This window comes from Manis pentadactyla, chromosome 3 (assembly GCF_030020395.1).
Source record: "Manis pentadactyla isolate mManPen7 chromosome 3, mManPen7.hap1, whole genome shotgun sequence".
Lineage (NCBI taxonomy): Eukaryota > Metazoa > Chordata > Mammalia > Pholidota > Manidae > Manis > Manis pentadactyla.
The window spans coordinates 8,227,096-8,243,318 of record NC_080021.1 but is presented as its reverse complement, the minus strand read 5'-3'; the positions used below and the strand labels follow the sequence as shown (position 1 = coordinate 8,243,318).

Below are 16,223 nucleotides of genomic sequence, written 5' to 3'. Positions count from 1 at the left end.
AGAAGAGAAAACTTAACTCTAGGCTAAATTCCTTCCCATAATTCAATCAGCCCACCCTGATGGGGAGGTTTTTCAGAGGCAGCAGGCATGAAACTATAAAAGGAAATGCAATTAAGAAGAATCTTTTTAATGTATCTAATTCTTGACTGCCCTTGCCCTAGACAGAAACTTAATCCTACTTAAGGATAGCTATCTCTGAAAGGTAGTTGCTTAAATTATAAGGTAGTGGGAAAAAAGAAACAGAAACCATTTTACAAGGTAAATGAGAACCCAGCCCAGAAGAGAACAGTGCAGTATTAGATCTCCAGTTTACAGTGATGACCGTCTCAGCTAGTTTACCGCCTAGAAGCTGGACCTTACAGACCGTACACAACTACATCTTATCACTTACTCTACTGCCTCTCCTAAATCAACCTAACAACCAAGCCAAACAAGAAACTCTTTTCAGAAATTAGCTGAACACACATTGACAGTAATACGTTTAAAAACATGATCTATTCTCATTTAGTAAAGCTGGAAATCGCCGAAAGCTACAACAAATGCCCAGGTGGGTTTTGGTGTTTTTTTAACTCTTAGGTAAACTCCAGAAAAGGAGATGTGGGGAGCCTGTTCTGTGTAGCTAGGATGTCTTGGGAGACGGAAGGCACCAAATGGAGGTCATTACTTGAAGAAAGCATGCCCAGCAGAGTTCAGGGTTCCTGACCCACCACTCCAGCTCTAGGTCTGTTCTGTCACTGCACTGTACACACGTGCCTGATTCTGACCCAACAGCAGAAAAGGACCTTGCACCTTACCCGACAGGCTTATAGGGAGCTCTGCGATGCAAAGCTGCTGGCCAAACTGAGGAAGCCAAGAAAAGAGCCCCGGGAGGCGATGGGGTTGCAAACAGCAAACAGCCAGCAAACAAACGCTCCAGATGTCTTTTTGGCCTTTGGCACAGGGGACATTCACTATTGCTGCTTCAGTATTAATTGCTAGGCTCAGAAGACAAGCTGGAAGACGCGGCTGTGGAGGGAAAGCCTCCTCTGACATTCAGTTTGCTTTTCAGAAAGGTCATCTGGCTCTGCAGGCAAACAGACTGGAAGGGGCAATCACTCTTGCATTCTGTAAGTGCACACTGAGCACTTCAGCACTTGCTAGAGGCCAAGCACTAATCCAGGGGTGGACGTGTAAATCAGGCAGGCACGCAGGAGTACGCATTTCATCCCAAATTGGAGGAGGCTGATTTTTAAAGCCTCAGTTCTGCCACTTTAAAACTGTCTGAAGTTGACGTCTCTGTACTTTTATCAGTTTATGACACAAAAATTAGTAGTCGGGAGAACACAGCATTAAATAGCATGCCTCAGTACCGGGTCTGGGTGTGATTGTGAATTACAGAGAAGCGCCCCAAACTCAAGGTTAGGGGACTTGGCCCAGGTGTAAAGCCACAGACCCATGACCCACTGCGCCAGCCAGAGGGGCTGCTTTGGCAGCGAAGCCAGAGACTGCTGCCTGGAGGCGGCGGCATTTCAGTTTAACTCTAAAGGGTTTGGAATAGAGGCGCGCGGTGCTGGGAGGCAGGTGAAGAGTAAGGTAACCATCTGTCCCAGAGCGTTCACAGTTACCAGCAGCAGCAACGCTAATTCCTGGCGTTCGTGGTTCCCTCTACAGCACACACCTTTCCTTCAGCACCTCGGCTGAACCCTGTCCCTTCAAAACATCTTGGCCAAATACGTGGGGGTAAAGGAGCTGCCCACTTCCCAGAAGAGGAAACAGGCGAAGGAAGAAGGAAGCCCAGGGCAGGGATCACTAGGCCAAAGAGCTGGCGGCGCCGGGATTCGAACCTCCCGCCCGCCAGGACGCCTGCGCTCGGCCACCAGCGCGCGCCCCGGCCCTACACGTTGCCCTGGAAACTCCCCGCGCAAGCGCGAGCTCTTCTAACACCCTCATCAGCTTTTTTTAAAAATAAAAACCCAAGGCGGCGGGATACTGCCAATGACTGAACGTGCCGTCAAAGGACACCGCTACGTCCGCTCTCCGCCCTGGGCCGTGGATCCCTCCGCCGCCGGGCGGCCTGCGCGCGGCTTCCCAACTCCCAACTCCAAAAGGCTTCCCGCGCGCCGCGCCGCGCCCCACCCCCACCTCATTCCCACCCCAACCCCCAGCCCGGCTCACCTGCCGCCCGCGTCTCCATGGCAACGTCCCCACCGCGGAGGAAAAAAAAGCGTCGGGCTCTTCCGGGCCCCCTTCCGCGCCGACCGAGAAGGCGGGGCGCCCCGCTGATACTTCGCTTTTTATTTTTATTTTTTTAAGAAAAGAGCCGGCGAGGTTATGGCGAATCTGCGGTATCCAACATGGCGGATGGAGTCTTCGCCCTCCTCTTCCCGGGGCGCTGACGCCGGCGTAACGGACGTCAGCTTCGGATGACCCTCCTCCAGCGCCGAGCGCCTCCAGGCTGGTCGGGCTGTGCGCATGCCCAAGTCCGGGGGCCGCGCTTTATGTCCCGCTCCGCTGAGTCCGCTGCTCCGCGTTTTAGCCACTCCTAGGAAGGGGCTAACGGGAGGCTTGGAATGCGGATCGCGGGACTGGAAGTCTTCCCAGTTCTGCCGGGAGCCAGCTTCAGCTTCTACCTGTCAGCCCCGCCTTGGCTCCTCCTGGTGTGGAGCCACCGGACTGGACGGGGAAGGACAGTGTAGGGGTTGCGTCCCAATTCTGCCATTTTCTAGCTAATCTGGGATGGCGATATAACTTTCTTTTGTCTCCGTTGACTAATTTGTCAATCGGGGTGGTTACGGGCTGTCTCCCTCTCAAAAGGGGCAGTGTTTCCCGAGGTGGGATGCTTTCCGCTGGGGGTAGCCCGCTTGGTTTAGTCGTACAAACCGAATTAATTAAACAATCTGGAACCAGCTCGCGAAAGCGACCTCCTTCTCTGGTCCTCCTAAGTGTCTTGAAGAAATTCTCGGTTGCATATGAGCACGCCTCTCCGACGCTTGCTCATGTCCCTGAATCTGGCTCACAGTCTGCTTTTTGCAGGCAGCAGTCTCTGGTTGAGATACAATGACCTTGTTTTCCTTTTTGATGTTAAGGTAATTAGCTTTGTCACTTCCTTCAGATGTCTGCTCAAATGACATCTCCAAGGGGGCCCTCCCGGCACCCCCATCCAGAGTAACCTAAGCCACATTCGATTTTTGTGCAGCAGCTATTACTACATAGTATCTGTAGTTAATGTATCTCGATCTCGTTTTGGTCACCCCTTTGACCTCAGAAACAGAACTGAGCCTGACGGTTATCTGTTAAACAAACTGAGTGTGTGTTGCCTGTATTCTTACAGTTATGTCCTGTCTATAACAAATGATAATGTTCTTCATTTATGGCAGTAAAAGTTTTTTTAAATACAATATACTTTTTTTTTTTAATTAGTCAACTTAAAGAAAACGGTACATTGGTGGGTGGGGAGACAAGGTCAAAAAAACAAAGTGAACCTCAAGTGAAAAGTTTCGGAAACTGGTTTGTTTTTATGGTTCTCCTGAGATGCTCATCTTTGCTGTCTTCTCCTGGAGTAACCTCCACTGTCTTGCTGCACAACTTAGGGAATTCTTCAGCCAGCCTTGAAGCACGTGCCTGTGTGTTTCCAAGCTTTGGCTCATGCTTCCTTGCCCCCCTTCCCAAACCCACTGCGTTTATCAGTTTGTACAGCCCTCTCCCCATGAGATAGACCAGGAGGTCCTGAGGACAGAGGCCTGGGGATCCTTTTCATCCTGGTTCCCCAGCTCCCATTGCTCAGTAGTGATACCAAATGGACCATTCCTTCCCATTGTCACTTGTTTTTCAGTAGTAAAACTACCATGAGCTTTGAGCCTTAGGATGACACATGTGATTTCTGAGGAGCCTTCTGTCTTGATCCTTAATCCTGTTCTCAGGTGATAATGAATCATTATAAAACCCCAAATTTGCCCATTCCATTAAATTCGTGTTCAGAGATACCTCTCCTCAACCATCTTAATTTCATCCTCCCAACAACTGGGAGGGTAAACTGGACAGATAAGATTCCCATTTTTTCTAGATGAGAAAGGAGTGTTCAGAGAGGTTATGTGGCTTTCTGAGATCACCCAGGTGTGGAGCTGGTCTCTCCGTGCCTAGTGTTCTTCCCGCTTTACCACACTGCCCCCCGGGATGTGCCCAAACTACCCACCATACCTCCAAAAGAGCCCATGCCAAGGCAGCCGGGATACTTGCCACCGCCACCATGTCTCACATCACAAGACGGCTGGCTGGCTGGGTGGGGCCACCTCAGTCCCTCATCTGGAAACAGACGGCCCGAAAAGCTGCACTGATGAGCTTTTCCTTTCAGAACTACCAATATTTATAATAATCACTATTTTGCTGTGAATTGATTTCTGACCGGAAATGAGAGTCATTCTGGGTTGCTGACATTATTGGTTCTATACTGCGTTACCTTTCTTGCAGCAGCATTTAAATGCTTGTTATTGATTAGCAGATGGATTGCACCTGGATGCTGTGAGCAAAATGAATTTTGGAAATAAAGCAGTTTAAAAATTTGTCTCAAAACCCAACTGCCTCACAATATTAAATTAAATCAAAGGAGTTGTGGGTTATGGGTGATGACACTGGGTTCATTATTTGAACAGCTATGACTTTCATTATTCCCATGGCACTTTCTTCCTCCTCCATCTGAAGAAGAGTCACTAAGTACCTATTATTACTGAAAACTGCACTGACCACAGTTATACAGAAATAATGAGATAGCCTCCTATGGAACCAGATTTACAAATGGAAAGATGAGTCGACCCTTGGCTCGGCCATCAGTCAGCAAACATCTTTATTCTTTCCATTTGCCAGTAATATCTGTAAATGCTTTCAATTAATGAGGTAGTATTTGTGGAATTAAATATAAGTTGCTCATAATTAAATAATTAATGGTATCCTGCATCATTGATGGTTCCTAGAGGAGACCACCTTCCCAGCTGGCCCTCTGGGGACTGTCAGCCCCTCAAGGCTAGCTAATGTGAGTGAATTTATGTCAAGAAATTTATCAACATGAAATGGCATTTAGTTATATAACAATTTACATAACTGAATATATTTGTCTATGTAATTTTCTAATTATATCTAATAGGTATAAGACTAATATACACTAACAAGAAAAGAATAATTTAGATACATAATTTTTTAAGATGCGTTCTTGAAAGCAGGTTTTGATAAAGGATACATATGGGTGACCTCAAAATAATGAGGCTTAAGGCAAACAGCAATGATAAAATCAGAGGTGGGGATGATCAGAGTCTAAGTGAAGTATTAAAAATCCAAACAGCTATGTTGTAGTGAAAAATCTATTTAAAATATAAAAGAAAAAGGTATAGTAATATTAAAATGATATGAGAAGTCTCACTGTGAACATAATTCTGACCTTAGGAAATGACATCCTTTCTAGTTTTGTCTTATCAGTGACCATGGAGTGTCACCTCATCAACCACCAAGATGCTGCAAAAAATACCAGGCTATTGCCAAAAGGAGTCAGCTGAAAAGGAAAATGAGTCCCTCTGCTCAGCTTGCGACAACTTGCATACCACAAAGGACAACTAACTGTAGGGCTACAGTTTTTGATCTACAGGAACAAGATGAGTCTATGAAAGGCATGAGTCCTTAGTGATGAAAAGTTAATATTATGTGTAATTACAAAGCTAATTATAATTCAAAGAGAGGATAAAATAGGATATTTTGGAAAGCACTTAGGTTTGGCATATATGGGTTCTGTTTCTTAGTTCAAGTTCTCCACCTGTTTATGAAATGGTGTATGTGCATACATTGAGAAGAATGGATGAGTTTGCTATGAGTAAGTCGAAGATTTCCAGAAAGAGTAGGAACTGGACCAAAACCAGGAAAGGCAGGTAAAACCAGTGGTGTCATAAATAACCAGGGGGAAAGTGGGCTCAATAATTGGTGTTTCAAGTGTGGGTTAAATTTCCAGAATCTCCCACCTGGCCTTAGCTCATTTACATATATGGCTGTGAGCAAGTTAATGGATTAGCCAAAACGTCCTAGGAGAATGGCTGGTAAACTCTATGCCTTTATAGCCCTAGGAATTGTAATGAAGTACAAATGATGTATAATGAAGTTCATTGTAAACTAAGGCAGAATATCATGTTATCCAAGATCTAATGTACATGGCAATAAAGATTGCAGGAACTTGCTTGTAAGTCCTGTTGGCATAGTAGTTGACCTAATCTGAGAAAGGGCACCCCAACCAGCAAATGTCTGCTGCCATTTGAGGCACCTTGAAGGTATTCTGTGTTCCAATCAAGAATTCATCAATCAGTGACGCAGAGGCTATGGTTTCAATCCACCCGGGAAGGAGACAGTCTTGCTCTTTTGGGTTGGATAGTGCAATCTTAGAATAGTACAAAAATACATGTTATAGAGATAACAAAGAAATTGGTCAAATCAATAGTAATGAGTTTTACAAACAGGCTTAAGTATAGGTACAGTAAAAACTTTCATGATTTTAAGGTGTTTGAAGCATTCAGGAGAAGTTATATTAGACTCAGTTATATCGAGACATGGTAATTAGACTAAATGTGTACATGTTTAAGGAAATTTGATTTGTAAGGTTTTAAGGTTTATCAGTTTGTTTAAGTAGTTTACAAGGAGTTAATAGATTCATAATAAATACTCTTTAAACCCACTACAAGCAGTAGTAACTGGGACATGTTAAAAAATAAAGGTGGGGGAGGCACTACGGCCTTGGATCCCAGCAACAGGAGGGCTGCCAGAGCCCAGCTCTGTGCCAGGCCCACCTTGGGGACCCAGTAAATGCTGTGGAAGGAAGGGAGAGGGGACGGAGGGAGGGAGGGCCACTGGGGGTGAACCCAGGAGGCGAGGAAAGGAATGATGCATATTATCATTTATTTTGTGGTTGTGTGAACAGCACTGTTTTAGATACTCAGACTAGAGGATAAAACAGGTTACTAGAAAGCATGGCACCTGGGTGCCCATAACTCAAGGGCTGGTTAGATGGATGGTTCATCCAAACATGGAAATCCCATGCGGCTGTGCCAAAGAGTGAGGCTGGCATGGCTGTGGAGATAAGGGACCTGCCTCTCACCTCCACGGGTAAGATGCTGCTGGGGAAGAGGATCTAGGGGTATCCCTGTGGGAGGGAAGCAGGTCGCGGACCAGTGTACAGAGGACACTGCCGACTGTGATGGTTTAATAGGATATATGTGAATGTGATCATGTATGTGGAGAATCTATGTGGGGAGGACAGCTGGGCCTGGGGCCCTGGGCTGACTTTTCACTGGACATTCTTTTGAAACAGTTGAATATTCTTTCATGTTCAAAGCCTCTTCAGAGAAGAAAAGGGACAGAGGGACTCTGGGTTCTGGTCCCGGATCTGTTACTTGGTAGTTGTACAACTTTGGACAGTCACCTATTCGCTGTGCTGCGCTTTCCTCCTCTGGACAACAGGCATGCTCACCTCACATCAGGAGCTGTGAGAGCCAGTGAGACAGGGCACACAAGCGCAGAGGAAAGCTGCAGTGGCAGATCAAGTAGCTTCAGTCCATTTGGGGCCAAAAGACATGGCAACATGCAACAGCAAGAAGACGGGGGGTGGGGGGGACATGCAAACTGAGGTCCTGGAGAGTTAGGCCATCAGCCTGCTGCCTGAGTTTGTAAAAGTTGCCTTAAAGTTTCCAGATTCCAGTTTCCTCATCTGTAAAATGGTGTGTGTGTGTGTGTGTGTGTGTGTGTGTGTGTGTGTGTGTGTGTTGGGGATTAACTAGATGGTTTCTAAAGTCTATTTCAACTTAAAAAATATTATAATATTGTTTTGAAATTTCCCATAGAAGTTTATGAATGGAGGCATGCAAGGCCCCAGAGGAGTTCACAGTACAGAACCATCTCTTTCCAAGTTCGTGTGCAAGAAGTCTTTGGAGAGGAGCTGACAGTTTGCACAGGGCCTTGTTCTGGGACAGAGAAGAGGAGGAAATTGTAGAAAGGAGCCACTGGGGGTATCTTCACCTATGACAGTGAGACCTGGAGCCACACAGATGTTCACTGTTTTCATTGTTCTTGTAAAGGCCACCGGAAAGGAAAGATGTCTGTGGGCAGTCATGCGTTGGTGGCCCTCTGCCTCCTTGTGTAGCCCCCCCACCTCCCGCACTGGCTTTGGCGTTGGCCATGTGATGTATGATGCGCTGTGACCATGGAACACAAGAAAGCATAACACAAGCACAGGCTTGGTCAGCACTTGCACACAGGGTCTTGATCTTGACCTTTTGGGATGCTCCCCCTAGAAGCCAGCCCCATGCTGTAAGGAAGCTCCAGCTAGAATTACCCATCAGTAAGCCCACATGACAAAAGAGCCCAGAGGATGAGGGACCCTCCTGGACACTGTGGCCCACTGAATGATGTCGACTACTCTATGTGGCACAGAAGGACCACCCAGATCCTGAGAGCCCCTGTGTCAATCTGGGGGACAGTAGAGTCTAGCTTGCTTCCCCAGAAGCCATAGGGGAATAGTATAAACAGACTTCTGGATGGGCTCCTGTGGAGACCAGCTCCACAATCCAGCTGAACCTGAGAGGAGTGGGTGGTATATTAAGAAAAATACATAGATGGATACAAGAAAGACACAGAAACCAAACTTGGGATTAGGTGGTTCACTGACTGCTGGTGGCAGAACAGTGACACAGTTTTATTTCTGAGCACAGCTTATATACATAGGCTCACAATGATGCCACTTCTGGGCTGATCTCATATCTGGTGTTGTCACTTCCGGTTCCGGTGATCTCATTTCCGGCCCTCCACAGGCTCCAAGCTGTCTTTAATCTAAGAGAGGATCGTGAGGAAGAACACTGACACTCGGCTGAGGCCTTAAGGGCAATGCGAATCTAAATCAGGAGTCTGCTCTGAAAGGAGCACTGAGCCCTTCAGCAAACCCTGTGGGTGGCAGGAAGCAGGCATCCCCGGAAGAATCCCAGAGTCAGACACTCTGTGCAGCTCTTAGTTTGTTTGCACCTGTCAGATGTGTGCCATCTGAGGCCCAGGAGACACGACTGCCGGGCGCTGCGGCTGTGGAAGTGGATCCCCGGCCGGGGGCTGCAGCTGGGGAAGAGGATCTCCTTGTTTCTACTCATATGGGTGGGAATGAAACCAAATAACAAATGATAATGACAACGAGGGCCACCTTCTAGAGTTTTCCAAGCCCTTCAATCTCCCATAGCCTTCACCACCATCCTGGGGAAGGGGGTGGCAGGGGTGAGGAGAGGGCATGAGTAAGATTCCAAAGATGAGCCAATGGAGAATGAGGGGTTAAATGACTTCCCCATGTCATAGGGACAGCAGTCACCTGTCTCCCCACAATCAACCCAGGCCTTTCTGCAGGGCTCTCTCTCATCCGCTGCAGCTTCCAGAGGTGTCCAGGGAACTAGTGCCAGGCAGCAGGTGGCAGGGAGGGCCCCCTTCCATCTGATTCCCGGGGGGTGGACAGCAGGTGGGTGGAGTGGGACGAGCTCGGCCGTGTTGTGTGTGGCCAGAAGTGTGGTGTGAGCAGCAGTGGGACAGAAAGCCTAAAGAGTAAAAGGTTATGGCCCGAGCTGCCGGGCCCAGATCTCTGCTGTGAGATGCCACATTCCGCTCCCTCTGTGGCCTTTGATTGACCCCAGGGCATTCCACATGCCCCGCCGAGCACCCACTGAGCATGCTGCTGAGCACCACAGCCCCACTGGAGATGGGCAGCTCCTTTCCTTCTAACAGTGAACTCAAGTTCAAGTGCCAGCTTCTGTGCCTGCCAGCCTTCTGCCTTGTCAAAGTCACAGACGCTGAAGTGAAAGGAAGGAGGAGACTTCCCATTTTAATAAAATTCTTCTACATACTGTAAGTCCGGGGAAAAGAAATCCCATGGCAAAATACCTCTAAAAACCGAAATCAGTCAAAGGGAGAAATAAAGTTTAAAACCCGTTTGTTGCTTACAAACTGCAGTCCAGGGCCTTCTCTCTTTCCTGCTCCAGCAGAAGCAAAACTGGCCCACCTCCTCACCTCTCAGGTGCCCAGGTAATTACCCATTGATATGGAGATGAACTTCTCTCCACCCCTGAGGAATGATGCAAATGCACTAAAGCCATACTTCTTTCCACCTCTGAACGCCTAATGATATGTAGATGTACTAAAGCCAGGCGAGATATTCTGGAAATATTACAATTTTATCCACGATACCTTTGAGCTCACAGGCTGGTGGAAGAGGAGCCCCTAGCATGGGAATTAATGTTCTAGTTCACTTGGGTGTTTATAGTACAAGTAAATGCTTCCTGTCAAACCAGACAAGCTTTGCCTCACCTAAGAGCTCACCATTTCTTTACTATGCCAGGCCTTTTACAAACTCTAAGCCTTTGTACGCATCTAGAAAATTTTCCCCACATTTCTCCATCTGTCAAACTTATTTACCTCCTTCAAAACCCTGGCCAAATGTCTGCTGCTCTGTGAAGCCCTCCTTTCTTCCCAGGTGGAGTTTGACTTCCACAGCCCTTTGGCATGATGCTTATGCACTGCACCACTCCTGTTAATGCACCTGTCCTCCCTGTTGAACTGGATGCTTCCCCAGGTCGGCAGCAGGAGCTGGCCAAGCTAGTTCTCTCACTGCAGGTCTCTGGCTGGAAGTCCCCTTTTCAGAGAAGGCTCTCAGACCAGCCAGGTGAAGGCAAGGTGTCCTTTCTGTTTCTTGGGCCTGCTGCACTGCCCAGCCCACACACTGTTACTTTTAATGACATTCACCCTAATATTTCCCTGTAAGCTCCCTAAGGGCTCAAGTTCAGTGCCTGGCAAAGAGTGGGCATTCTATAAATGCTGAATGAAGGAAAAGATTAGACAGAAGGTGGAGAAACAGTACGGGCACAATGGAGCCCTTTTTGATAAGCTAACTGACCGCAAATGGCTGTCACCTTGGTCCAGCTCTGTTTCTCTCTCTAAACATGGAAGTTCTGCCTTCACCTCTTCCCAGTGAGGTGAGGCAGGGTGGAGGGCAGCTGAGACCTGGCACTCAGGAATTACCATGTGGATGTTTACTGTATTCATTCATTCCACAGCCCTTCACTCTGGGACCTAGGGGTGTCAGGCACTGCCAGGAGGTAGGGGTACAGTGATGAATAAGACACATGAGAGTCCTTCTCTCCTGGTGTTTCAAGTGGCTCACACTAAAAATGCATGAGATAATTTCAATTAAGGATTGAAATAAAGACATAAAACAAGGAGTGGTGTTTTTGTGCATGTGTGTTTGAAGCATGGACTACTGGAGTGGGTGGTCAGGAAAGATTTCTCCAAGGAGGTGACATCTGAGCTGAGACCTGAGCAATGAGAAGGAACCAGCCTGATACCTGAGGGAGTAGCTGGTGCAAAGGTCCTGAGGTCAAAAGAAAGCCCGTGTGTATAAGGAAAGAAAGGCACCAGCAGGCTCTTTCTTAGGCAGAGGAAAGGGCCCTGTGCTGCTCTGCTCCCCATCTCCTCCCTCTGCCTTCCTCTCCCTCTGATCACCAGGAGTCTCTTCCTCCTCTCCCCTCACTGTAGTGTCCTTCCTTGGAGTTCTCTGCAAATGCTGAAGTATAAACTGCCACCACCACCCACCAAAAATACTGCCAAAAGTGCTTTTAAAAGTACCACTTATTTTAGAATTTATAAAAACATAAGTCAAGCCAGTCCCATGACTTCAAAATGAATTGGATTTTTTTGAGAGGTAACATGCCAAGAAACTGAAGCTACCCGTCACTGTCAGCAGTCAGCAGTCTTTCTCTGAAGGTCCAGAGAGTAACTATATTTGGCTTTGCAGGCTCTCGGGTGCCTGTCCCAACCACTCCACACTGCCCTTGTGAAAGCTGCTGTAGGCAAAATGTAAGTGCACAGGCATGGCCTAATCCAATAAAACTATTTACAGAAACGGCAGCAAGTGGGATTTGGTCTCCTGGCTATAGTTTGCTGATCCACCTGATCAACATCATGAGGATGAGTTTCATTAACAAAAACACACTTTTGTTACTTTAGTTTCTCACTATGGGCCAGACAACAGGATGCTTTTCTGGTACTCCTGTCCCCTGTTCTGAGCAGGCATGCTGTTCCAGGGATAGCAATGAGTAATAAACAGGGGAGCACTGGAAAAGTACTTCATCTGTGCATACCATTAGTGGAGCGACTCTTGTTTTGGGGATTCCAGTATTAAAATGTTTTTTAATTATAAATTAATTTCCTAAGGCCAAGCCTAAGTCAGCTTGGTCTTTCACAGCTGTGTGGTTCTCTTTGATAGATATGACAGTCTCCCTCGATCACAGGAAAGGAGGTGAGTGTCGTGGGGCTACCCTGGCAATGACTGCCAGGTGGCACATACAGTGAAAGCCCATCTCTAATGGAATTGTGCAAACCACATATAATTAGCACAGTGCAGGCACAGGAGCAGCCATGCACATTCTTCCTAAATGCCTGAGGTCTGCTCTGTGCCCCTTAGACTCTCTAACCAATCATGAAAGGGTCATGTGAAGCAGATGCAACACCAATCAAGCAGCAGGGGTTAGTTAACATTCTCAGTGGACTGGAAGTGAACCCTCCTGCACCCCGTGCTCTAAGGCAGACCAGACTCCGGTCCAGGGCAGCGCTCTGGAAGGAGGAAGGATGCTGGGATCACTGGGCTCCTGCACCCTATGCATGCCAGGCAGGTATGCCTGTGAGGACACCTACCCAGACCAAGATCCAAAACCACCCTCTTACCCGTGGAAAAGGGGCCAGTGATATACTCACAGGTTTCCATAGCTTACAGCAGCACTCTTGAAGTTTGCACTCCTGAACAAGGCTTTCAAATGTTAAACTTGTACCGCCTATATTAAAATCTACTTGAATACACACATACCACTATGTTTATGCTGAACTATTTTATAAATTATACATAACATCACATACTTCTCTTTTATTGAAGTTGTGATTTTTAAAGATCAATTCCATTTTTTCCAGTTACTAGTTTTGGATTTTTTTTCCATGGGGGGTAAGATAAATGAGTTTTACTTTCAATTTAAAAATTGTAGCAGTCCATGAATTTTTAGGCCCTAATTGTAATATTTAAAAGTTTAAAACAATTCTTAAAACATTCTTAGGAGAATTGTCTTAAAAGAAAATAAAACACATCTATTCCATTTAAAAGTTCCATCTCAACTAATAACCTTTATAAAAATGATGACCTATAATTTATAGTAGTTACAAACATGAATGCAGGAGATGAGCTGACCTCATGCCATCTTTCTATCACGGCAAAATCAGGGCACGGGGTTAACCAGAATGTAGAGCATATTAAAAATGAGAAAAAGAAAACAGAAAGTTTTTCACATTTCAAAGTTTGCTTGCATGAAAATGCAATGCACATTGAACAGTTGGAGTGAAGAATTTGTAAGAATCAGCTCACAAATTGGTGGGTAGACAACTTATTTTTGTCAAATGAAGTGGTCAAGACAGTGACATTGATTCATTGGACTGGATGTGTGTTTATAGCCCTCTGAAGAAGAGGTGCCGAGGCACAGCTCGTCCAGTTAGCTTTTGCTGCATGGAAAGGCTCAACCCTCCGTGACTTAAAGCAGCAGTGCCTGGGGTCAGGTGGGGGTTGGCTGCCCAGGGTTGGGCTCAGCTGGGTGTGCTGAAGCCCAGGTTGGATGGCGACTCTCCTCTTGGCTGAGCGTGGCTGGGACCCCTGAGCTGGGGGAGCTCTGCTCATGTGGCTTCCATCTTTCTCCTGGGACAGCAGGTTAGCCTGAGGTTGTCCATCCCATGGCGATCGAAGAAGCAAAAAACGGCATGTAGAAACACTGAGTGCTTTTTCAAGTCTCTCCTACCGTCCCATTTACCGAAGCAAGTTACGTGGCTGAATGCAGAATCAGCAGGCAGGGAAATACACTCTTTTTGGTGAGAGAAGAGAAAGTCACAGAACAAAGGGTGTGCCTATGGGGTAGGGTGGAGACTTGGGACCATTAATGCAATCAACCATTCACACCATCGAGAATGACGGAAAAATGGTGTGTCCCAAGAATCTGCTTTATAATCAACTGACTGACTACGTGCTTGGCTGACTAGGAGAAGATTCTCTCACTTAAAGTGTGGTATAAAAAGGTGATATCTTTTCTAACTCGGGCTTTGATATAAGATAGATCTGAGTTCAAGTGTGACTCTGCCATTCGTTGGCTGTGTAACCATGGCCAGGTCACACTGCCTCCGTGGTGAATGTCCACTCCTCTGGCTTGTGTCCTGCTGGTGACAGAATCCTACTTTTTCTCAGGGAACTTCCTTGCCCTCAAAGAATGATTTTTTTATTTCACTATTATTGACACCATAACTGATGACTTTGGTGAGCTCTGTGACCCTGAGGCAACTCATTCCCAGGCCCCTCAAAAAAGTCTGGGGAGGTGGGGAGGGTTAGATTAGGTAGCTCTCCCTGGATTTCATCCAGCTCACTATTTCAGCACCAGAGTTAGCCAAGGTGCAGGCCTCCAATTCTTTTTTTTAATTTTTTTATTTTGGTATCATTAATCTACAATTACATGAGCAACACTATGGTTACTAGAGCCAGGCCTCCATTTCTGACAGGCAAGTGAAGGTCTTGCAAACATGAAGCTCTGTTAGGCTTGTAGTAGCTTGGCAATTAAGAGTGATGCCTCTGAAGCTGGACTGCTGGACTTTGTAAGCCTGGCTCCACCCTTACAAACAGCTGCCCTGGGCAAGTTCTAAGCTTTCCTGTGTCTCAGTTTTCCCATTCTTAAAACAAGGACCATCATCTCTACCACACTGTTTGTTGTAAGGCTTATGTGAATTAACATGAGCTAGGTTTTCTTTCAAAATGCTCAAAGTCATTTTCCTTTCTGTGGAATTTGACATCTGCGAACCCAGTTAGCATTTTCATTTTCTCCACCCAGCTTTCATTCACATTTTGACAGCATTTGGGCCAGTTAAATCAGGCTGGACTCTGCAAAATCCAAGTATCAGAGGAGACTGCCATCTAGACTCGCTGACCTATCTTTTGGTCCTTACACACTACTAACACTTACAGTCAGGGAGAAAGCAGAAAGAGAAGTCTGGCCTGGGAATTATTTGCTGCAAATGAGGTAAACCCTGAGAATGTTGAGGGTGAAACCTTCATTCCTACATCTTCAGGGAGCAAGGCCCCACCACACTTCCTCAGGGACGGGGCTCTTCAACCCCTCCCTTCCCTTGGCCACCCTCCAGTTTCAGGTGATGTTCATCGGTATCGACATTTCCCATGCCTCTTGCCTTTTTAAAATCCATTTGGCACAGTTACAACCCCCCATGGATGCTACAGGGGTTCCCAGGCACATGATCCTGCTTCCTCCCAGAGTTGTGTGTAAAGCAGGAGACCGAGATCAATCTTAACCATCCTGAACTCCTTCCGCAGCGTCTGGAACATCCTTGGCGCTCGGGAACTATTTGTTGGAAGAAGGAGAAATTGAATGGAGAAGTGTTGCCATTGTCTTCTGTCAGCAGGTAAACATTAACAGGAACATTTGGAGGAGGAGGGTTCCCTGTTTAGAGATGTATGTGGGCATCTCTGCAAGAAGTCTCAAGATAACATGTAACACTGAATGTTGGACTTAAAATGACTTTGAAGATCTTTTAATCCAGATCCCTCATTTACCTATGGGGAAACTGAAGCCCAGAGAAGCTAAACATGTTCATAAGGCAGCAGAGGGATGCAGGCAAGCAAACCTATGTTCTCCAAGCAACTTTTAAAAAGCTGGAAATTTGTTTTCTTTTCCTGGAGAAAATGGCATTAATGGAGTCATGAGCACTGATTTTTTTTAAATATCTAAAGGGTGAGTGTAAGAAGAAGAGCTTCTTAAAAGAACAAAAATGCCCAAAAATGAAAGGGTTTCCCCCAGACGCGGGGAGTACTCTGGTGCTGGCAGTGCCCAAGCACAGACTGAGAAATGACTTCTAGGGAGAAAAGCAGCACCTAAACAGGGGCAGGGAAAATGTTGAAAATAAAGACAGGAATACCAGTGTTGAGAGAATTTGGAGCAACTGGAATTCTCAGACACTGTTTGTAGGGGAGGTAATAGTATAATCACTTTGGGAAACTGGTTGCAGTTTTCAATAAGGTTAAATCTGCATCTACCCCATGATCGAACAAATTTACTCCCAGAAGTAGTCTCAACAGAAATGCACCTGCACGTTTCACCTAAAGACATACA

General features: G+C 46.5%; 1 protein-coding gene across 9 annotated transcripts in view; it reads right to left on the bottom strand.

The window, feature by feature from the left end:
• ZFAT (zinc finger and AT-hook domain containing) overlaps positions 1–16,223 on the bottom strand; it is a 317,588-nt gene that overhangs the window by 210,521 nt on the left and 90,844 nt on the right. For 2 of the 9 annotated variants that reach the window (XM_057497724.1, XM_036890565.2), the window contains exon 1: positions 2,155–2,352. The exons of 6 other annotated variants lie outside the window; for them this stretch is intronic. In XM_057497724.1, the coding sequence (XP_057353707.1) occupies positions 2,155–2,173 (19 nt within the window). In that variant the 5' untranslated portion in view covers positions 2,174–2,352. Of the gene's footprint in view, positions 1–2,154; positions 2,353–16,223 lie in introns of those variants that run through there. One more of the 9 variants, XM_036890551.2, reaches the window with a different exon arrangement.